The following is a 22,931-nucleotide window of genomic DNA, read 5'->3' as shown; positions in this document are numbered from 1 at the left end:
TAGGACCAGAATCTCACTGCTTAGGCTGCATTTCCTTTCTCTTTGACATCTTCTCATATTAAGAATATCTAACTGAACCTAGATGTGAACTGGCAGAGAATTTCTTCCTGATTTACTTCACCTCAGTGTAAGGATCTTCAAAGTGTGTGTGTGGGGGATGATCCTTTTAACTTTTTTTTTTTTAAGATTTTATTTATTCATGAGAGACACACAGAGAGAGAGAGAGGCAGAGACACAGGCAGAGGGAGAAGCAGGCTCCATGCAGGGAGCCCGACATGGGACTCGATCCCGGGACTCCAGGATCACACCCTGGGCTAGGCGCTAAACCGCTGAGCCACCAGGGCTGCCCTCATCCTTTTAACTTTGATCTTTATTGGAGGATTCAGTGGAAAATTTCCTTTTTAAGTACCTGGCATTTAGTGAGCTGTCCCTGCTTCATTCCAACCCTTCTCTCCCTTTGAGGCCAAGTGGGGAAAACACAACATGTTTTAAATAACAAACTTACACAGAAGAAAAATGAGCAGCCACAATAAGCCCCACAAGACCAGGCTCCATCCCCAGGGCTGCAGAAGGGCAGATCACTTCAGTTCCAGTTGTGGAGTAGGGCTGAACATGAACTGGCACCCATTAAGTACTATGTAGTTACGCTGACAAAATGAATGCCAGCAGGCCCTGAACGATGTAGACTCAATCAAATGCCTGGCAGTCCTGGAGAGGGAGGTAGAAGCAGAACCTCTGGGATGAGGAGAGAGGGTCAGCAGATGGCCAGAGCTTACAGGTCCACCGCAGTTCTCCTCTAACACTAGGCACCTTGGAACCCCTGTACCACCTGGATCTAGGGTCTGGGGCTTGCAAAGGCAGAGGATATGCTCCTTTCTCCATGAACATGGCCTTTGCCCTATAACCGGCTGCACTGCAGATTGCCCAAGTCTCACCGTGTAAATCGATGAGACTGTACCACTTGGTGTGAGTTGTGGGCCCCAGATGACTGGGAACACTTGGGCTTGGACTATCACCTACAGTCCCACTTCCCCTTAAACCAGTTGTTTTCAACTTCTCAGGTGGCAAGACAATGACTCATGCTTCCTTCTACTTTTGCGTTTACCAAATTATTTTTTATGACTACTTTTCTTTTATAACAAAACCCAGAAACCTGCTAATCAGTGTCTCCAGAGGATTTGGAGCTAGGATCCTGGATGTTCTCTGCTGTCCTACTGGCCTCCTGCCCAGGCCTGTGCACGTATTTCCAGAGGCTACCTGAAAAGGAGGTTCCTTTTATTTGGATTTATATTCCGATCTTTGGAACTGTACTTGTATTGTTGCTCTTATAACCTGATCTGTCACACTTGGTCTTGAGAGAGTGCCCTGAGGACTGTGCTATTCTCGAGCTGCTCTGTGCAAAGGAATATGTAGCCCATCAAAGAACCAACGTGTAAGGGCTAATAAAAGCCAGGGAGGGGAACTGTCTCCCTGGACAGATGGGTTCATCAATCTCTTGCTGGCTTGCAAAAGATCCCTTGTACTCATCCCTGGGATCGACACTGTCTTCCTTCTAAAGGCAACCTTCCAACTGTTCTGAGGAGTCTCGACCTGAAACCAGATTCAGGTGCTTGTGCCGGTACAGGCTTATAACCACAGCCCACTAAAACAGCAAGATTACTAATCCAGCTTTTATTTGGAGGTGATATTCCAAGCCTTTGGCCTTAGCTGACATGGGCTGGAATCTGATTTCTTTTCTTATTCTCTGCCCAGGATATTACCAGGACAAGAAGCTTCCAGTTTCTTGTGGTCTTTATACTCACAACTACCACAGTAACATAAAATCTCCCAACTCAGTTTTGTAAAATGACTATACAGAGGCCAAAGAGGTATAAACCTCTCTGCATTTGGCATTCTCTTATTCAGGAGTGCAGCCAGTCCAATTCAGTTGGTGGGCGGTGCTATTCTTGGCCAAAGGCCTGGTTCGTAAAGGGGGAAGGGAAAGGGCAACTTACACCTTCGGCTGTAGACAGGAAGCAGCATTAAGAGGTCTGCCTTAAGTGCTCTTAATGTTTGCATTTTGGCAGCCTTCAAGACACCACAGAAACCCTCCTGCATCCCAGAAGACTGACAACTAAATGGTAAAGGTTGATGGACCCTGAGGAGATCCTTTTAGAGATAAGCTCTGATCCTCTCTAGAAAAGTACCCAACCCAGCAGCTTTAAGGATCCCAGTCTTCCAGGTCAGACTTTATTTAGATGGCTAAAAACATCTTTCCGCAAAACACTGCAGAAGCATCATACTTGTAAACCAAGACTGTCACCATATAAAGACTTCTCTAACCAGCTAAAAAGTTATTTGCTTTGTCAGCAGAGTACATTCTCTCTAGTCTTTTCAAACATATTATTCTACAAGTGACTGATAAAAGCATCATGTGGCCAAGCTTTACCACTCAACTCAGTGGCAGTTCCTGAAAGCCCACACAGGCTTTTCACCCAGCCTGAATCCTCCATATGCCAACGAGGAAGCTTGGAGCCCTTCTTTCCAGGGTTCTTGATTTCAACTGGCAAGGAGCTCACGTTGCTGAGCTTGAGGTGGTCATATACTCAAAAAGGTTTATGCAAGGCACAGCTCATTTGGTCTTCCTGGCCCAACTAAAAAAAAGTCCTAGCCCATGCTATGAATAGGAGATGTAAAAACCTCAAGACATTATTAAAACCGTTTTAAACCAATGCAGCTGGGGGAAGGGAGAGGTAGGAAAATTACTGAAAGAGGAATGGCACACACACTTCTATCTTCTTTTTCAAAGATAGAGAAGTAAACAATAAAACTTTGTTTCTAATCTCTCTTCTCTGTCATACACTTGAACTAAAGATAACTAATCTTTTTACTCCTATCGGACAGATGCTGTTTTTTTCCTAACTAGATGGGAACTGAAGTAACAGGGCTACCCTTGGCACAAGGCCCTTGCTCTTTGGACAATTTCATTTACCTTTAAAGCTTTCCAACTACTGACTTTTCTATTTACATAATAATCCCCACATAACTGAGATTCCCTTGGGACTCTGCATTATACTAAATGCAAGAAGAAAGGAATTGTAATAAATACCATGGAGACCTAAAAAGTTGATCCCTATCTCTTAAAACCTGGGAGAACTTAGAGCTCAAAATATCTTAGACATCACTCTAAATTGTACTTTATGAGTCCCAGGGTTCTTTCTTAGGAGTACTAAGTGAATCAATGAAGTAGACAGGTACTTTGTTTACTGAGCAGAAAATACAGTTATTAAATAAGGCACCTTTAATAGATTTTTTCCCCACTATCTTCCACCTACAGGAATAAGACTTTTTAGATCAGTTTTAGAAGTTATTCGTGGAACTTTTATTGGTGTGGGGACTGGTACTGACTGAAGGATGAAGGGGAAAAAATGTGGTTTATAGAAAAGTCATAGGTCTTTTATATCAGAGACTAGAAAGTGTTCCTATATGCAAAACAAAAATGAAGAGGGAGAAAATGGTGGTCGAGAAAATGTCTTCACTGGGTAGATACCAGTCTGTACCCAAGTCTAAACTCAAGTATTTTTAAAAATGGGAGGGCATTTTAAAGTCTATTAGACTTTAAATAATTAGACTAATAGATTAGTATTTTTAAAAACAGGAGGACATATTAAAGTCTAATAGATTTTCTAAAACAGAACTCAATCCCTTAATATCTCTTAAGGAATAGTCTACTTCTTGGCTAAAAGACCAGATTGCCCAGATACAAATCTCAGCTCTATCACTTGCTAGCTTGATCTTGAGCAAGTCACTTAATCTGTCTGTACACTACACTCATCTGTAATATAACTGTACCAACCTCACAGGATTACCGTGTGTCTGAAATGTGGTCATATACGTTAAAGTGATTCGAATAGTGCCATGTGCACAGAGCATTCTATGTTAGTACTACTGCAGAGAAAATGCACCACAAATGCATTTAAACTTTAGCATGAATCCAGCTTCATACCAAAATAAGTTGTTAACTTAGTTCTAGCCTCCTGCTATGCCACACATTTAGAAGATTTACCTAGTTTAAAATTAAACCTTTTTAGTACGGTATAACCTTGTAAATTAAAGGTTTACATCTAGTACTTAACTAAAGAAACAGGAATCTGTTCCAAAGCTGAAGAAAAAAATGGAGGAGTAATTGGGAGAGGAATATTCCTAAGAATTTTCTCCAGTGGGAATGTGAACTAGGTGGTTTTAGGTGTTGAATTTAGGACCTAGAGCTCAGAGACTTCCTGCAAAGTGAGATGTAACCCCCTTCTAAGTATCAATACTTGAAATATTTCAATTTTACATAGGGAAAGGAAAAGAGATTAGGATAAAAATAGATTTTGAAGCAGTACAAACAGCATTTAATAAAATAAGAGGGGAGACTCTCGTATACCTACTGTATATTAAGAGTCAGTCATTGGAGTAAATGTCTCCAGAAGCTACACTTTGTCTCAGAGCTGAATATGAAAGCATCACATTTACTATGACCAAAAAAGTAACTGTAAGCATCTTTTTTTTTTTTTTTTGGCCATTAATTCCAGTGAATGGACTCTCATTTGTATGAAAAGCTTTCTAAGACCATACAATTACTCCCAAATTTGCCAAGTAATAACTTTTAAAGGGAAACATCAACATTTAGTCTTCCAGTGTCAAACTTGGCTTAATAAATAGAAGCTGTAGACACTGCCATCCTGCAGTCTTCCAACAGAGAAGCTGTTAGCTTACTAAACTAGTAAGAACAGGACAAGAAACTATTGGGGTTACTCAAATAGCTGTTTTTAACTACTAGAAAGACTACACAGGTGGTTCAACAGAATTTACTTGTATATTTTCCATTTTCTGTACTATTTGAAGGCATAGGATAGCTTTGTATAAGCTTTCTACAATACTGTGTTTTAAATTTATCCAGTAAACTAAGATGCAGTACAACTTTTATACAACTTAGGAGATTAAAAAAAAAAAAAATCTCCACAAGAGAAAGCAACTCAGCAGGCCCTGATATTAAAACATTTTTCCAGAATAAACATATGCAATTGCATTAAAAGGCAGTTTTCAAATATTTTAAGTTACACCAAGAATCCTTCCAAGTATCTGCCTTACTAAACCAATGCAACCAATTCTTACTCAGTGTTAATAGTGGGGCGTGAATTTTAATAAATGTTTACTGTTTTACTTTCTTCATTATCAAAAATCTTTTAAAGTGCTATCAAGCAGCAAAGTAAGTTGCATTAGCTCTCTATTCCCGTAGAGGTGCCAATTCCTCATGGCAGAGGTACAAACTGTGAAATTGCAAAAGGTACAGTTTAACAGTAAGTAGTGCATGAAGAAACAGTAACAAGTGGCCTAAATACAGAGTTGGACAGAATCAAACCAGTTATGTCTATAATTGCTCAAGTGAAATGGATATAGTTTCATTCAAACATTCAAAATAAAGTTTGAAAATTATAATTGGTGGTTAGAATCAAATTTGAAGAATTTCTTGATAAAATATAAATCTGTTCTTTTGAAATTGGAAATGAAACTACTATCAATTGATGGAGAGCTAGAGACTTATTAACCCCTCCTAAACAGATAAGGAAATAAGTGACAAAGTCTCTTGCACTGAAGTTATGTATTTTAACAGCTTTACATGTAATATTCATATATAAAAAACTTTAAGTGCTTTTCTCCAATTTAAAAATCTAAAGAATTCAAAAATAAGGCATTCAATATTTGAAAAAAGTACAGATTTACAAAATGTGTATTATTCTGTCATGAAAACTCCACACCAACATTATACACTTGGAAAAAAATACAAACAGGATATATTACAAATTTATGTAAGCAATAACTTAGTTCACACCATGCAATAAAAAGTACATTAATCAAGATACACAAGCTTTTGTAGGTTCTAAACTGAAGGACTTTTTTTTTCTGCAGAATCCTTAAAACCTGTGGCACTTAAAATTTGTTAGCCTTTCTACTGAGAGGTAAATTATACACAACAATGATGAAAAAAATTAACAGACCAGTTGTCTATTATGAATCATTCCAGCTTTGTTCAACAATGGCCGAAACTCTTTTCTCATATTCTCGTTTGTTTTCCTGATAAAGCTGTGCTGCCTGGCTATTGGCTGGACTGTTTGGATTCGGTTCATCCAGCAGAGACTGAAAGGAAAGAGAAAAGGGAAAAAAGGATTAGTTGAATTGCTCTTTACATTAACATGGGTCAGATATGGAGCATAGAGGTTGTATAAAAGAACAAATTACTCAGGAAAGAAATGGCAGATATTAGTATATCTTCTGTATTTTTAGGTCTTAAATACTTTCAGAAATGGCTTGATCAATTTAATAATTTCCTGCTGCTAAAGAACTGACGCTTCCAAAACACAGTACTCAACTGCAGACCTCTAATTTCAAGGAAATTGGAAAAGAATATATATATATATATTTAAGATTTATTTATTCATGAGAGACAAAGAGAGAGAGAGAGAGAGAGAGAGAGGGAGAGAGAGAGGGGCAGAGGGAGAAGCAGGCTGCATGAAGAGAGCCCGACGTGCGACTCAATCCCGAGTATCCAGAATCACACCCTGGGCAGAAGGTGGTGCTAAACCGCTGAGCCACCCAGGATGCCCCAGAATATTCTTCTTTAACATACTTAAGCATTAGCCAGGAAATAAACAGCTTGATTTGGTTAATATACAATATTTGGAAATAGCACAGCAACTAACATTAGTTAGTTGTATAATATTAATTATTGTATAATAATATACAATACTTGGAAATAGCACAGCAACTAACATTTTCCAAAGTTAAACTTTATTTTTATGGTTTACTTTGCAAATGTCTGATAGTAAGCTGGGTAGGGAATCTTGTTTCCTTTAATATAGAAAATATATACACCTAGCAGCAAGAGAATGAAATAGGGAAGTTCAAAATGTTTATAAAATGACTTGAATTAAAGCAGAAATACAACAGAAAAAGTTTTAAAAATATCACAAACCAAAATTTGACTTCTGCTCTTTTTACACCCACATAAACTAAAACATCCCTCACTTTACTTCTAAAACTGTCATTCAGGGTCAACTCTGAAATAATCTGCCAGACTGGTTTGGCAAATGGTTACACTATCTGTTTTTAAAAAAGGATTTCTTGGATGGGGTAACATACTTAATGCTTCTCTGCACTTGGCAGTTTCCTGAGGTCACTATGGTTTTTCTAAGCAATCATCTTTATTTCCAAGAAGAGTTTTCCTTCTCCACATCCTCTAGCTATCCTTGATGGTCATAAATAATACTTGACCTGTGAGAACACTTGATTTACACAAGGACCAGGAAAATGACTGTAGGTTTGATCCAATGTGATCACTAAGAGAAAGGCAGGCCAGGGATGTCTGGGTGGCTCAGTGGTTGAGCAATCCACCTTTGGCTCGGGGCATGATCCTGGGGTTCCAGGATCGAGTCCCGCATCGGGCTCCCTGTATGGAGCCTGCTTCTCCCTCTGCCTCTCTCTATTTCTCATGAATAAATAAAATAAAAACCTAAAAAAAAAAAAAAGAGAGAGAAAGAGAGACAGAAAAGCAGACCAGCTGTCTGAAAATCATGGGATTATCTAAACTGTGATATTGGTTACATGGGTGCTAGGAAGCAAAGTTTGCTCATGTGGTCTTTAGACTGCTCCTAAAGAAGCTGACTCCTAAAGAAGCTGACTATCCCACAGAATTTTGAAAATTCATGATGCAACCTAACATACACTTACCTGAATTGATGTTAAGATAGAAGATACATCATATGTTGGACTCCATCGATTCTGAAGGATATCTAAACATATGCTACCATCAGCATACACTGTAAAGACAATACTAAAATTGGTTACATATTGACTTTATCATATTTAACAGTTAAAGAGAAATCTTTGCCACAAACAGAATGCTTGGCCCAGTCAGAAGTTTTGAACATTATTTACCAAACCCTCTTGTCTCACAGAAAAACCACTGTTATAACTAAGGTCTCTTATTTTGCATCTTTTTGTCAGGAGGCTTTGCTACAATTAAATTTTTTCAAATACCCATCTTCTATACAATCTTTTTAAATCCCCTATTTCTAAATTCCTTAAATAAAGCTCCGGAAAAAAAAATTATTTTTTAACATCATAATTACATTCCCAGAAATTACTTCTAAAACAAGTAAGTGTGAACATACGAAGTTTTATTTATAGGAAGTTCACTGTAATACTGTTTATAAGAGTATAAAATTAGAAACTACCTTGTGGTTCATAAAGAAGTGACTGGCTAAATAATAGTACATTCATATCACATAACCAACAGCAATGTAGCCAAGAGAAATGATACATATCTACCTTCTGTTAACTAATGCAGAAAGACCTCCACAATGCATTACACCTAAGATTCCATTTTTAGAGGATGTCCTTTTTTTTACAAAATATTTAAATATTTTCATTTGAACCACGTAACTATTTTGACATTTTGTGTAGTCACAAAACATCTGTAAGACTAAATGCCAGAATATAAGTACTGGCTCTCTGTAAATAAAAGGATTCTTGTATTTCAGGATTTGTTTTTACGATATGCATTCCTTTCATACTCAAAAAATAAACTAAAAATCAAGTGATTAATAGATTTTAAGTCTTTAATATTTGGAAGGTTCTCCTCCCTCTGAAACTGAATAAATTTTTTTACCTGCTTGTGGGACTCTGTCTATATGACAAATTTCCATAACTGCTGTGTTGACAAAGAATAAATGCATTTAAATGTTATACTTTCAAACTTTGGAAAGTTTCACGGAGCAAGCCAGATCCTCTACCTAAAGACACAACTAAGTAAGGCTTTTGGGGGGAAGAGGAGGCAAATTATATCTAAATACTGTCATTTCTTTTTTTTTTTTTTTTTTAAAGATTTTATTTATTTATTCATGATAGTCACAGAGAGAGAGAGAGAGGCAGAGACACAGGCAGAGGGAGAAGCAGGCTCCATGCACCGGGAGCCCGACGTGGGATTCGATCCCGAGTCTCCAGGATCGCGCCCTGGGCCAAAGGCAGGCGCCAAACCGGTGCGCCACTCAGGGATCCCTAAATACTGTCATTTCTCAGGGCCCTCTCAATCCTCTTCCTTCTTGCCCTCCTGTATATATACTTTCTGGGCATAGTTATTCACTCTCATGGCCTCAATCACCATTCATGTGCTAGCTACTTCCACTTACTAGTTTTTTGTTTTGTTTTTTAAAGATTTTATTTATTCATGACAGACACACGGGGGAGGGGGGCAGAGACACAGGTAGAGGGAGAAGCAGGCTCCATGCAGGGAGCCCGACGCGGGACCCGATCCCAGGACCCTAGGACCACGCCCTGGGCTGAAGGCGGCGCTAAACCGCTGAGACACCCGGGGCTGCCCGACTTACTAGTTTTAGAGCAGATTTAAAGCTCCACTTTAAAGCAGCCCAGTCAACTGCCTAGTATTTATCCCGCATGAACATCAAACTTGGCAAGCCTAAAGAACAATGATCACCCCTGTAAAATCCATAAAAGTACAAAATGATTTTAAAATTCTGAACTAGTAACTACTTCTAAGAAGTAATCCAAAAGCAAACAAGAAATAAACATCAACTGACAAATGAGTAAACAAAGTATAGTATATACCCATAAAACGAAATTTCAGCAATAAAAGGAAATGGAATAAATATAGTTACAACATGGATGAATCCTGAAAAACTATCCCAGCTAAAAGTAGTAGTCACAAAAGACTATATTTATTATAAGATTTCATTTTAATGAAATGTCCATAACTGGCAATCTTTTTTTTTCTTTTTTTTTTTTAAGATTTTATTTCAAATAGAGAGAGAGAACATGGGCAGGAGGAAGGGCAGAGGGAGAGGGAGAAGTAGGCTTGCCACTGAGTGTGGGAGGCCAATCCAGGCTCTATCCTAGGACACTGAGATCATGACCTGAGCGAGGGCAGATGCTTAACCAACTAAGCCACCCAAGCACCCCCCTAACAGGCAAATCTATAAAGAAACTACAACTGCCTAGGGCTAGGGTGCTGGGAGAAAAGGGAGTGAGTGCCAACTGTCATGGGATTTTTTTGGAGATGAAAATGTTCTAAAATTGATAGGGTGATGGTTGCACAACTCCGTGTACCAAAACTCCCTGAGTTGTAAAATTTAAATGAATGAACAGCATGATACGTGAATTATATTTCAAGTAAAGATGTTTAAAAGGTAGACCAGAAAGTTAATAAAACTACTGATAAAAGACAAAGAGAAACCATTGTTATAATACATTGTTAAATTGTATATAATACAATGTATATATAATACATTGTTATAAACCATTGTTAATACAAAAGGATGAAAATACTACACCTATACACAGATCCCCTCTGCACATTCTACAGTCTTTCCCACCTTGATTTACAAAACCTTACTATATTGTGGGTCAATTCAATAACAAGTCTAAGTCAGACAAAACTAAAGTGGAATAAATGTAAACTGACTCCTTCTAAAACTAAGTTAACTGATGGAGAAGTCCATATTTAAATGAGCAAAGGCTACGAAATGGAAAGCTTAAATATTTTGGAAAATAACTTTTCTAATTTGTAATCCAGAAATATACATGCATTAGAAGTGAACAAGAAGTTACGGAAGAGCATATCAATTACACAGAGTCACTCAGCATTTATGGTAAATAGGAATAAAAAAAATTTCTCCAAATGAAAATAGAAACGAGAAAAAAAAATGGAAAACTATATTTTAAAAAGCCTTAAAAACATATGAACTTAAAAAAAAAAAAGATTTTATTTATTTATTCATGAAAGACAGAGAGAGAGACAGGAAGAGACACAGGCAGAGGGAGAAACAGGTTCTCTGCAAGAGCCCGATTTGGGACTCAATCCTGGGACTCCAGGATCACACCCTGAGCCAAAGGCAGATGCTCAACCGCTGAACCACCCAGGCGTCTCAATGTATGAATTTTTTTACCCAATAATACCACTTCTAAAAATTTATTCTGTAATACTCTCACAGGTATTTGGGAAAATTTTTCAAGAATGTTCAAAGTGCTGTTTAAAATTACAAACAGGGGCATCTGGGGGATTCAGTGGTTGAGCCTTTGGCTCAGGTCGTGATCCCAGGGTCCTGGGATCGAGTCCCTTATCAGGCTCCCTACAGGGAGCCTGCTCTTCCTTCTGCCTATGTCTCTGCCCCTCTCTCTCTCTCTGTGTCTCTCATAAATGAATAAATAAAATCTTTAAATAAAATTACAAAAAACTTGGGGTACCTGGGTGGCTCAGTTGGTTAAGCAACTGACTCTTGATTTTGGTTCAGGTCTTGATCTCCGGGTCATGAGACAGAGCCCCAAGGCAGGCTCTGCTGAGTGTGGAGCCTACTTAAGATTCTTTCTCCCTCTCCCAACTCACGCTCGCAGTCTCTCAAAATAAAATTTAAAAGTCTTACAAAAAAAAAAAAAAACCTGAAAATCACCAACTGGACATACATTAATTATGATAATCGCAGAGAACATTTTGCAGCCATTAAGAATGATGCAAAAGAAAAAAATGATGCAAAGGATATTTAACAAGGAAAGATGTTCAATATATTAAAATAAGTCATTTTATATACATGACCTCAATTTTGTATAAGCATTAATTTGTGTTTTTTAAAAAATATTTATCTGAGAGAGAGAGACAGAAATAGTGAAAGAGCACAAGTTGGGAGGAGAGGAGGGAGAAGCTGACTCTCCGCTGAGCAGGGAGCCTGATGTGGAGCTCAATCCCAGCACCCTGGGATCATGACCCAAGCTGAAAGCAGATGCTTAACTGACTGAGCCACCCAGGCACCCTTTTTTGTGTTTTTTAAAAGCTAAATTTTAAGTGACAAGTTCTTTTTGGTATCCTTCACATTTCTACACATGGATAGTATTTTAAAATCAAAAGTATAGGAGCATCTGAGCTCAGGTCATGATCCCAGGGTCTTGGGATTGAGTCTTGCTTCCGGCTTCCTACAAGGGAGCCTGCTTCTCCCTCTGCCTATGTTGTCTCTGCTCCTCTCTGTGGGTCTCTCGTAAATAAATATATAAAATCTTAAAATAAAAAGTATTAAAACCTTACCTGAAATTTGGAACCTTCTAAAGATTCTAGGGTACAAAAATGTAGCTAATACTGACATGGAAGCAATATCTAGAAGTGGCCCCTAGCAGTGAGAAGTATGGGTCAACTCTTAAAAGGAAGGAAAAAACTACCCCCACCCCCCATCATTTGTGAAGTTTAATAAAATGTTACTTACCATTTGGATGAAACATTTTGGATAAAAACCTAACAGTTGGTGGTTTATTTGGATACTCTTCAGAAAATTCTATTACTAGTTTAAAAGTACCTAGATAGAAAACAAACCAAAATAATTATGGTAAAGACAAGCATTAATTTTTAATCTCTTCATCAATGAATTCCCAACCCATACTAATTTTTGCACAACCATACAAAAATTAATGTCACTTCTGCCTTAGCACATAAAACATACTAAATATACTTTGATTTACGTTAGACTGGTAACATGCAGCATTGGCAAGCACTTGGGAACACACTTTGATGTGCTATTGGTGGGAATGTGAAACTGCCATACTTTTGGAAAGCAATTTGGCCCTAGCTACTGAAATTTAAAATGCACATTTGGGGAACTACAGCTAGTTTATTATAGCTTAGAAGAGGGTATGTAAAAGATTTCAAGAGGGGTTAACGACCACATGACAAAGGACTTAGATTGGAGGCATGGACATTAATCGAAAAGGTCTCTTCTGTCCACACATGAATCCTTGCACTTAAATATGCCAAAAACCAGTAAGTATTAGTGTAACTGCCTATAGACCAATGTGGTACATTCTGCAAAGCAGTATTTTATGGTCAGTACAGACACAGGCTTTTAAAAAAATTACACATTTCTAACAAAGTCAATCTGTTCACAAGGTACAAAGTAGAACTCTCTCAACTCCCAATTCCAAATCTGTTTTGCAGAAATGACCATTATTACTGGTTTGGTAGGTCTTTTAGACTTCTATTTATTCATTATCCAGAGTTCTTTTATTTTGAAGAAATCCACCTGAAGGTTGGAGAGGTATTTTAACTACAGCCCCTTAAACATACTTGGTAAATTGAGACTTTTTCCTAATGAACTCAATAAAAGACATTCCAGATGTCCCTACAAGGTTCTTCCCTTATTTCATCAATGTAGTTTTAGAAAAACTAAACAATCTTCTCTATTTTATCTGATATTTTATCTTTGCATATTTGGTATACAACCGCTACCTTTTAAATCTTTTAAAATTATTATTACTGTTATTTTTAAAGATTTTTATTTACTTATTCATGAAAGACACAGAGCGAGAGGCAGAGACACAGTGAGAGGGAGAAGCAGGCTTCCATGCAGGAAGCCCGATTTGGGACCTGATCCTGGGACCGCAGGATCATGCCCTGAACCAAAGGCAGATGCTCAACTGCTGAGCCACCCAGGTGTCCCAACCTCTACCTTTTTACATTTTTTTTGCCCTTTGGAAATTTGGGATGAGGGAAGCTAAAGATACAAGCAAAATCTGTTGTCTATTTTATATTCCAACTATATCAGACTATTATGAAACATACAGTTAAATAGTGAAGACAGCCTTGTATCTAACTTGAATTTTGAAGGTTTGAATTTTAATTAATTAAAAAAATGTAATTTTAAGAATTTCAGCCTACAAAATATGGAACAGCCATTTTCAAGTTTTTTTCCTTCCACTTTATGGAGTCTCAGGACCCCCTTATACTCCTATTCCCAACCAACACCAAGCTTCCAATGGGAAGTCAACTGAATGTGAAGCTGGAAAGAGATACATGGGACAGCATACCATTTTATGTATTTCCACCAAAGATGAAAAATCATTTCACTTTTAAATATTGGCTCTTTAATAAATAGCCTGCAGAAATTCCCCCAATTTTTAACAATCTGTTCTCATGAACTCGTACAAACTGCCTCCAGTGCTATTGGATGTTAACTATTAGTATTTCCTGTATTAGACAGTATTTAACTTATGAATTTCCTTAAAAAGTAATTTCTATTTTCAATGTGAGGCTGTAACTCATGACCCCGAGATCAAGAATCACATGCTCTACCAACTGATCCAATCACGCACCCCTAACTCAGAAAATTTTTAAAAATTCACTAATTACTGTAAACTCACTACAAAATAACCTGAGTAACATTTAATGAGAAGTAATATATTTCCCCACAAAGTTAGTAAAAAGCTTAGCACTGTTTTACATTTTTTGCAAATCTTAAATGATTGACTTAATACAAGACAGCTGGATTCTCTCAGCTGCCTCTGCATTCGATTTGTTGCAATATGTTGTTTTGGGATGAGATATAGAAGAAAATAAGGCCTCACAAAAATACACAAATGAAAAAATATTTTCATAGTTTTCTCAGATAACTGTAGATACTTTTTTTTGGTTACTATACTAAGGAAGTGGTAAGCTTTTAAAGGTTAGCTGCAATGTAGACTGAAATAATATAAACTTTTTGCATCAGTTAAACTAAAATCTGTTACTCATTGCATAAATGTTTTATCCATCCATAATCTTCTAACATGATACATTGGTCATTCAGAAAATATTGGTTCAATGAATTATACAAATCTTGTAAATGTTGCCACATTTCATTTCACACTATCCATAAACATATAACAACTAGGTAATACTGCCTACTGATGTTTATCAGAGAAGTCTTGAAGTACTGGGAAACCATTATTTTATCAGCAGCAACAATACTGTCAGTTACTTTCCTTGATCTAACAGCTCATTTCAGTCACTTATGAGTCTAAACAGTTGAGTCTAAATTATCAATTTGTCTCTCATTCAAGTAAAAATGTTCCATGAAAAAAAGTGTAAGTTGCAACTCAAAACAATTGCAAAAGTGCTTTGCCTCCAGAAAATCATAAGAGAAGTGTTTTATGTGTATTTCCCACTTAATCACACAGAATATTTTAAAAATGCATACTCAAAAGTCAATAATTAATAATATCTACTTTTTTCATCAAGACGAATTTCCTTTGCTATCAAGACATTTTTAAGCGAAAATGACAGTTTTTTAAAAATGCAAAGAATATGGGGCACTAGGCTGGCTCAGTCAGGCTCTTGATCTAGGGGTGTGGGTTCAAGCCCCACATGTTGGGTGTAGAGATGACTTAAAAACAAAACAAAACAAAACCAGGGACGCCTGGGTGGCTCAGCGGTTGAGCATCTGCCTTTGGCTCAGGGTGTGATCCTGGATTCCTGGGATGGAGTCCCACATCAGGCTCCTTGCATGGAGCTTGTTTCTTCTCCCTCTGCCTGTGTCTCTGCCTCTCTTTCGGTGTCTCTCATGAATAAATAAAATCTTAAAAAACCAAAACTAAAACCAACAAATAAAATGCAAAGAATAGGGGTGCCTAGGTGGCTCAGGTCATGATCTCAGGGTCCTGGGATTGAGCCCAATGGGCTCCCTGCTCAGTGGGAAGCCTGCTTCTCCCTCTACCTCTGCTCCTCCCACTATTTATGCCCTTTCTCTAATACATAAAATCTTTAAAAAAAAAAAAAAAAAAAAAAAAAAAAGCAAAGAATACAATGACTATTAGTACAGTTTAGAGACAGTCTTAATTTGTACCAAGATGCTAAACTGCATAGGTCCAAGTTTAGCCACTAATGTTTTTGTACCATCACTGCAAACGCTGATAGAGCAAAAAAAGACAAATGTCTTAAATTATAAAGACAGTTTTAATTATAAGGAACCCAAGAAAGTCTCAGGGACTTGAAGGGGGTTTATGGACCACCTGAGAACCCCTGGTACAGTGCAAAAAGCTGAAGTCCTTAGAGCTACTTCTCTTCAATTCCTTATCCCCACTTAGAAGAAACCACTGATAATGGTGTGGTTTATAACCCTTTAATACCCACACACTTGGATATATGTGTTTAGTAAAAATATACGTTTTTCTAAAACTTTGTCTCGAGACATATGTCCAGATTTGCCTTATTATTCTTCAACAAGTACATAATATTCCATAATATAGATACCTCATAATTTGCTTAACCATTTTCCCCTATTAAGCATTCAGGTTATCTCCTTAAAAAATAGTATCTTTGTTCAAATATTTTCAATGGGTTAATTCTGGAGACATTTTGATAATTAAAACAAATCTGTTCAATAATTTTTAAAAATCTATGCTGTAATTAGAGAAAATCTAAGAACCCGATTACAATCAATTTGAAAAGTGCAATTATAAATACGTATCAGGACCAGTTTCCCATTTTCCTGGCTTTTGGTGGAAATACTAAATTTAAGAAGTAAAAAGATTATACACAGAATGCTACTTATGGGTGTCAAAAGCCAACTGTATGTGAAGCTACTGGCAGGTCTTTCTTACTTTCTTTTAAGATTTCAGTTATTTTATTTTTAAGTAATCTCTGCACCAAATGTGAGGCTCGACCTTACAACCCTGAGACAGAGTCACGTGCTCTACTGAATGAGCCAGCCAGATGCCTCAGCTATGAAAGTTTAAGAACAATTTCAGCTTGACACTTTATCAACATAGATAACAATGTTAAAAAAGCACCATTATCCACCATTAACCTACTATCTAGGCCTACAGTTCTACAGCCAAATACCAAAGTAACACAAAGAACTGGCAATGGAGGTGGTCAAGCTGATACAGAAAATAGTTTTAAGTATGTTGGTGTTAACAATTATTTACTTAAACGCAGCGTCCTAGTATTACAGAAAACATAATTGAGAATGACTTACCATCTTCAAAGGGTGTCCCTTCTGGTCTGAAAACAAGAAGATTTCTGATTAAAAGATGTTTCATTCTGCCTTTTCCTAATTTTTTTTTTTTTTTTTTTTTTTAAGTAGGGTCCAGGCCCAATGCAGAACCCAACACAGTGCCTAACTCCAGAGATCTAAAACCTGAGGTGAGGGATCCCTGGGTGGCGCAGCTGTTTAGCGTCTGCCCTTGGCCCAGGGCGCGATCCTGGAGACCCGGGATTGAATCCCACGTCGGGCTCCCAGTGCATGGAGCCTGCTTCTCCCTCTGCCTATGTCTCTGCCCGCCCCCCCCCCCCCGCACCGTGTGTGTGTGTGTGTGTGTGTGTGTGTGTGACTATCATAAATAAATAAAAATTAAAAAAAAAACCTTTTAAAACCTGAGGTGAGATGATGAATCAGTTGCCCATACAAGCCACCCAGGCACCCCTCTTTTTCTTGATTTTTAAGAGTCAAAAGGATAAACACACAGAGAAAGAGGGGGCTTATTCTAATGATTTGTGGAGTTTTAAAGATACTGATAGTTTAGTACCATCTTAGCTCTAGATTTTTATAGAGATAGGCATAAAGGATAGCTATTCTAGGTTTTCATTTTAGGGGGGATTTACAAAGACAAGCCTCATAGTTTTAGCACCAATTCAGTTCATAAATACCAACCAGTCACTTTGTAAAAGTATATTCTTAAGAGAAAAAATCATATTTTCAATTCACATCAATAAGATGGAAATGCCCCTGCAAGATAATTATATAACACCAAACCAAGCATCCTGCTTCCCAACAAAGCAACACCTCTTGTTCAAAACAGCTAGAGAACTGATGTAACCAAGAAAGCCACTTTCTTTTGCTCAAACCTTTTCCCTGCCTCCATACCCCAATTTCATCTTTCCTAAGCAGCACCATCAAGCGTTATTTCTTCTTGCAAGGCACATTCAGGACCTCAAAGCATGTTAGCCTGAATTTAATGTAATCTATTTTTAAAAAGATTTTATTATTCATTCACGAGAGAGAGAGAGAGAGAGAGAGAGAGAGAGAGGCAGAGACATAGGCAGAGGGGAGAAGCAGGCTCCATTGGCAGGGGTGGGGTGGTGGTGGTGGTGGTGGTGGTGGTGGTTCCTGCTTGATGCAGGACCCCATTCTAGGACTCTAAGACCTGAGCCAAAGGCAGATGCTCAACCGCTGAGCCACCCAGGTACCCCAAATATAATCTCTTTAGAAGAATAAACTACACTCATTTTTCCACTAGTATTTAATATAGTTTCATAACTAATTCAATGGCTACTCAGAATTGTTTATGAAGGTGTACCTTTAAGGTTTTAGTACAAACCCCTGGTTTTAAAAAGTGTGAAAGAAAAAGAGATCAAGTCCAGAAAAATAAAAGACATAAGGAAATTTTAAATTAAGAGGCATATATATACAGGGCACCCATATAGCTCAGTGGTTGATTTGGGCTCAGGTCATGATCTCAGGGTTGTGACATGGAGCCCTGCGTTGGGCTTGGCACGTGGTGTGGAGTCTGCTTGAGATTTTCTCTCTCTCCCCCCTCTACTCCTGCCTCTATTAAAAAAAAAAAAAAAAGTGTTATGTATATAACATGTGATACATTTCTCATGAATTCTTGCCACACTGGAAGCTCTGGGTATTTTTTAGTTCTTAGTCTTTTTACAGTTCCAAAAGAATGCAAGCATAAACATTTGCTTGGTACAATTTATTCTGTACAATAATTTACCTTTTCTTGTTTAATTTTTATCAGATAAAACCCAAAGTGATTGTAAAATCATAAATAATACAACACAAATTTTAGTTAACTGCAGAAATACTTAACAGAATTTCTTTTCTAATTTACTTTGCAGTTTCTGTAAGAGCCCTCAATTCCACCTCAGCCTCTTTGCCTACTTGCTACATTCACTTTTCTTAAAAGAATTACTATACCTATCATTTTTTTATATCTTTCCACTCACCCAAATATAACTGCATTCCACTGCATAATGTTGTTTTCAGATGGTGCGCCACTGACACCCACAGGTGGGTCCTCTTGCAATCTAGAAATCCAGAGTAGTAATTTTCAAAGTTGAACATTAAGGTCGCTATGAAGGCCAAAGAGAACCCTTATGGACTATTCTACCTACTTTAACACCATTTCCTTGTTCTTGTGCTTAGGGGGAAAATAATATGACTTTAAAAAAAAGAAATCAACCACATATATACTTCTTAAACACCTCTCCAAATTGACTAAAATTCCAAAGGCCTTTGGACTCATCCTTTTTTGAATATCAAGCTTAAGATGTACCTTTGAGAAGTGATACACACAGAATGCCATCAACAAAAATTAAAGGCCCCGAGTCCGATTTTCACAGACCACCTTTTTTGGTGCTCTAAAGATGCAAAGACGGTCTGATTCCAAACCACAGCTACCTGTGCAACATGACCACCCCCGCCCCCCACCAAAACCAAAAAAAGGATCCTCAAGGCAAACACTAAATGACTGAAAACACTTATATTCAATTTAATTAGGAAACTAGTTTTAGGAGAGTAGCCTTCTCCTATTTGCTTCAATTAGCAGTAGCTTTTAAAGTAATCAAGCTTCAGTTAGGTTTTTTCATCAGTCGCTATTTTAAAGATCTGCGCTACAGCTAAATCTACCTCTTTTATCAAGAGACTCGATACAAAGCTACCTTCCAACACTTGTCATAATCAAATTTTTGTAACCTGAAGCCCCTTGGAAAACTACCAAAGGTGCCATGTGTTCAATTCAGAATTAACAGAGAAAGGCAGTAATAAACCAGAGTAACAATGGACACGAACTGCAAGTTTTATTATTTGGATTTCACTCTTCGGAGCTAACGTGAAATTTGATTTTAAGCTTCAGAAGACAAACTTTTAAAACAAATATAGCATTTTATATACATATATCAATATGTAGTGATTGTCACATAGATACTTTGAAATTAGTCTACATAAAAATAGTTCTCTCCAGTCAACCTCAAACACATCAAGCCTCGATAACCAGAAGCCTTAATGGATTTATGCTGCTTCTAGCCCACTGAAAGTACATTAGGAATATATTCAATGATAAACTGCCCAAAGCCTAAAACAATGGCTTCCAAATGCCTCACCTATGGCTTTATAATGGCGAAGTTAAAAGGTTGCTTCCTGGACAGCTAACCCAAGTTTCTATGAGCAGGTCTCCCCAAGAAAACAACAAAACCCCCACAAAACGTGCAGTGGATCGTAATGGTAAGTTTTCTTATTTTTATCGGCCTCCGTACTTCCAAGTATCCAAAGGTAAACTGAAAAAAAGGTCACTTCCTCCTTACTAACCCCAACACCTCCTAACAAAACCCTATTTTACAAAAGGAGGCCGAGCGAGTATCAGGTTAGCGCCAGTCTCAAGGAAGGCATTTTTCCAGACTTTGGAGGCTATAGATAGGGCTTTAGACACCAGGCCACAGAGCTGAGTTCCAGAAGGCCCTGGCAGCCCAGCCCGGGCTCCCAGCCCGAGTCCCAGCTCTCTAAGCCAGTTCTCAAGGTCCTTTCGGGCGGCGAGGGAGAGTCGGGTTTCCGAGGATGGGTTAATAACCCCCGGACCTCGCGCTGCAGACCCCACCCTCGCTGCAGAGAGAATGGGGGGGGGGGGGCGCTTTTCATCCCAACCCTGCCCCTCAGCTAAGACCGCAGAGCCATCCAGCAAAACTGGTGCAGCAAGCAGGGAATATGATTCTGCAAGGGTCTGCTTTGGGGGGACAGAGGAAGGGGAAATGAAGCTTGAGCTCTAGGACTAGACGTCGGGGGGCTGACCCAAGTGGGCAGCGGGGAACCCTAGGACAAACCATAGCCATCTTTTTACTTTTGGGGGAGGGGTACCGAAATTTCTTACGTCGGCAGAGTGAGCAAGGATGAAGGAGTGCGAACCGGGACCGGGGCTGGGCTTCCTTCGGGACCCCTGGGCCCAGAGGAGGCCCTCTTAGGGTTAGGAGAGGAAGGTGTCCCGGATCCCCGCCCTGCAGCCCCATAGCTGTGGGGAGGAGCCGTCATCCAGGCGGAGGTGAGCGCCCTTACCGCTTGAAATCCCGCATGAGCCTCCTCCGGGCCGGAGTCGACATGCTCCCCAGCTGCCCCGCGGTCAGTCTGAAAGAAAAGAGTCCCGCGCAGCCCCCCCACCCCCCGGCGCGGCGGCCGAATCACTGTGGGTCACCGCCGCCGCCGAGGCTGCACAAACAACCCTGCAATGACGTCTCCCTCCGCCGCCTCCAGATCCCTCCGCCCTCCGCCAGTACCACGGGGTGAGGGGGTTGGGGGAGAAGGGCACGGGGCGTCTAGACCCGTTTTGGGAGCTCTGCGGCAGGGCTCTACCAATTTTGGCTTCCTAATATAATAGATAAATTAGTCCTCTCTGTTCTCTGATTGGAGGTTGTGGATTAAGAGACCCCGAAACCGAAACACCATCCTATGCCTCCCCCTTTTAGTAGTTTAAGCTCGACCGGGTGGGGACAGAGAGCCGCATCCGGGGCCAGAGATTTCAGGGAAAGGAGGTGGGATGACGTAAGGTCACGTGACCGCCGGCGGCGTTGTCAACAATCCACCCCTGAGGGGGAGGGGACGAAGTATCTAGAACCACGTGTCCCTATGACGAGGTTGGAACGGATCACGTGAAAGTGTCGTCTGAATCTGAGTCTCAGGTCTATGGAGCGGGTAGTTAAGTTTATGGGGTTGAGGGCGGGTATGGGTCTTTAGTAAGTTTTCCCTCCAGTTTCATGAAAAGGGTCTGCGGTCGTGGCGGAAGCAAAAGCTTGTTTTGCTTAAGTTTTAAAAACAGCTACAAGTAATACGGACTTAAAATCTTTTCTGGTTGATTCAGTGGCTTATCAAATCTGGTACCTGGGGCAGAGTGAGGGAACCTCTGTTTTTCATAATTAGCCCAGCATTGAAATGTTGAGGCCCACACCAACTAAAATTCCCCGAAATGCTTCCATGAGGCCACCAAAGAGCCTGTATGTGCATCACAATGGGGTTTGCAGGGTTGGAAATTCCGAAGACAAAAAAAAAATGGTATAGAGATTGTCTTAAGGTTTGTTGACTATCTCTATGGAATTACAGAATTTTATTTTAACATAAGCCTCCTCTCATTTGAGGATTGGTGTCAAAATGTGTCAAAGTCCATGACTGGCTAAGATAGGGTACATGGAGATGAGATCGCAAAGCATTTAGAAGGGTGGCTGGTTGTCAAGAAAGCCTAAAAACTTGGATGTGGGGAAGAGATTTTGCAGACGTGGGTGGGAGTTATATAGCTAACCTGGATAACTCATTTCAGGTTTCCTACACCAGCAAGTAAGGTGCAGATGGGTCTGAGATGTCCACCAGGTTGCTCAGAGGTGTTGAGTTCCCTCCTTCCATTGCCTTTGATTCCTGGCCTCAGGGCTTTGCTGGTCTGGAGGACTCTGAACACCTTATATCCTTCTGGGTAATTCTTCAGCCCAAGGCATAGTGGGAGCGTTGCACCAAGTTGCCCATAGTTTCCTGGAAACTGAAAGCGTTAATTTCCCTCACTTTCTTGCTGTCTCCTTTTCTCAAAACCCTGAATTCTATCTTTTGCTTTTATAACTTCATTGGTGATCAAGTAAGCCAAACCTAACTCTTGATAGGTTCTGCGATGCATCCACAAATGAAATTCTGAAAGTTAAAAGCTGAATATTCTCATCTTTTGCCTCCCACAGTAGCGATCCTAATTCTCACCATAGCTAAGGATGAAGATATACGGGTCAGTATGTATGCAGTAAAATGCCAAAGAAAATCTTCAAAAAATATCCCTACTGGATCATTAGGTAGCAATGTGTAATTGTTCTGGAATCTCACAGTGTATGGAGGCTGTCAGGCCAGCAGAACCCCATGTCTAGTTTTTAAGCAATTAGAAAATGTTTATCCCCCTTTTGCTGTGTCCTTTTATGTCGATTTGTTTTCTCAAGGAGGGCGTTTCTAAAAAGGAGTACTACGAGTTCGAAAAAATTTCTAAGCATATAGCAAGTGTTCAAGAAACATTAAGAACCGTCTTAACCCCGTCTTAAGGATGAATGCCGACCCCTGTGGTCGATCTCAGGTCTATGGAATATT

General features: G+C 39.1%; 2 protein-coding genes across 4 annotated transcripts in view; one reads left to right on the top strand and one right to left on the bottom strand.

Moving 5' to 3' along the window:
- Nucleotides 1-4,821: 4,821 nt before the first annotated feature.
- Nucleotides 4,822-22,345, bottom strand: UBE2B (ubiquitin conjugating enzyme E2 B). 2 transcript variants are annotated; one of them, XM_072841053.1, is made up of 7 exons: nt 22,117-22,345; nt 20,883-20,951; nt 18,785-18,865; nt 16,809-16,834; nt 12,288-12,377; nt 7,753-7,841; nt 4,822-6,162 (listed from the first exon to the last, which is right to left on the bottom strand). In XM_072841053.1, exons 2-7 carry the CDS (start codon nt 20,924-20,926, stop codon nt 6,034-6,036), a joined length of 459 nt encoding a protein of 152 aa, XP_072697154.1. In that variant the 5' UTR covers nt 20,927-20,951; nt 22,117-22,345; the 3' UTR covers nt 4,822-6,033. The 2 variants fall into 2 exon arrangements, with proteins under 2 accessions (XP_072697154.1, XP_072697153.1); XM_072841052.1 differs by lacking the exon at nt 22,117-22,345 and having other exon boundaries at nt 20,883-21,357.
- CDKL3 (cyclin dependent kinase like 3) overlaps nt 21,367-22,931 on the top strand; it is a 108,235-nt gene continuing 106,670 nt past the window's right edge. Inside the window, exon 1 of one of the 2 annotated variants that reach the window (XM_072841031.1) lies at nt 21,367-21,502. The gene's annotated coding sequence lies outside the window, so the exon portion shown is untranslated. The remainder of the gene's footprint in view (nt 21,503-22,931) is intronic. The other variant, XM_072841032.1, reaches the window with a different exon arrangement.

This window comes from Canis lupus, chromosome 10, assembly GCF_048164855.1.
Source record: "Canis lupus baileyi chromosome 10, mCanLup2.hap1, whole genome shotgun sequence".
Taxonomy (NCBI): Eukaryota; Metazoa; Chordata; class Mammalia; order Carnivora; family Canidae; genus Canis; species Canis lupus.
This window is presented reverse-complemented; position numbering and strand designations above follow the sequence as displayed.

Excerpts from the sequence above, each read along its gene's own strand:
- UBE2B (XM_072841053.1), bottom strand. The coding sequence starts at position 20,926 with ATGTCGACTCCGGCCCGGAGGAGGCTCATGCGGGATTTCAAGCG. Across the intron at positions 7,842-12,287 it reads CAAAATGTTTCATCCAAATG|TGTATGCTGATGGTAGCATA; the intron begins GTAAGTAACATT and ends TTGTCTTTACAG. Across the intron at positions 6,163-7,752 it reads CTATCTTAACATCAATTCAG|TCTCTGCTGGATGAACCGAA; the intron begins GTAAGTGTATGT and ends CTTTCCTTTCAG.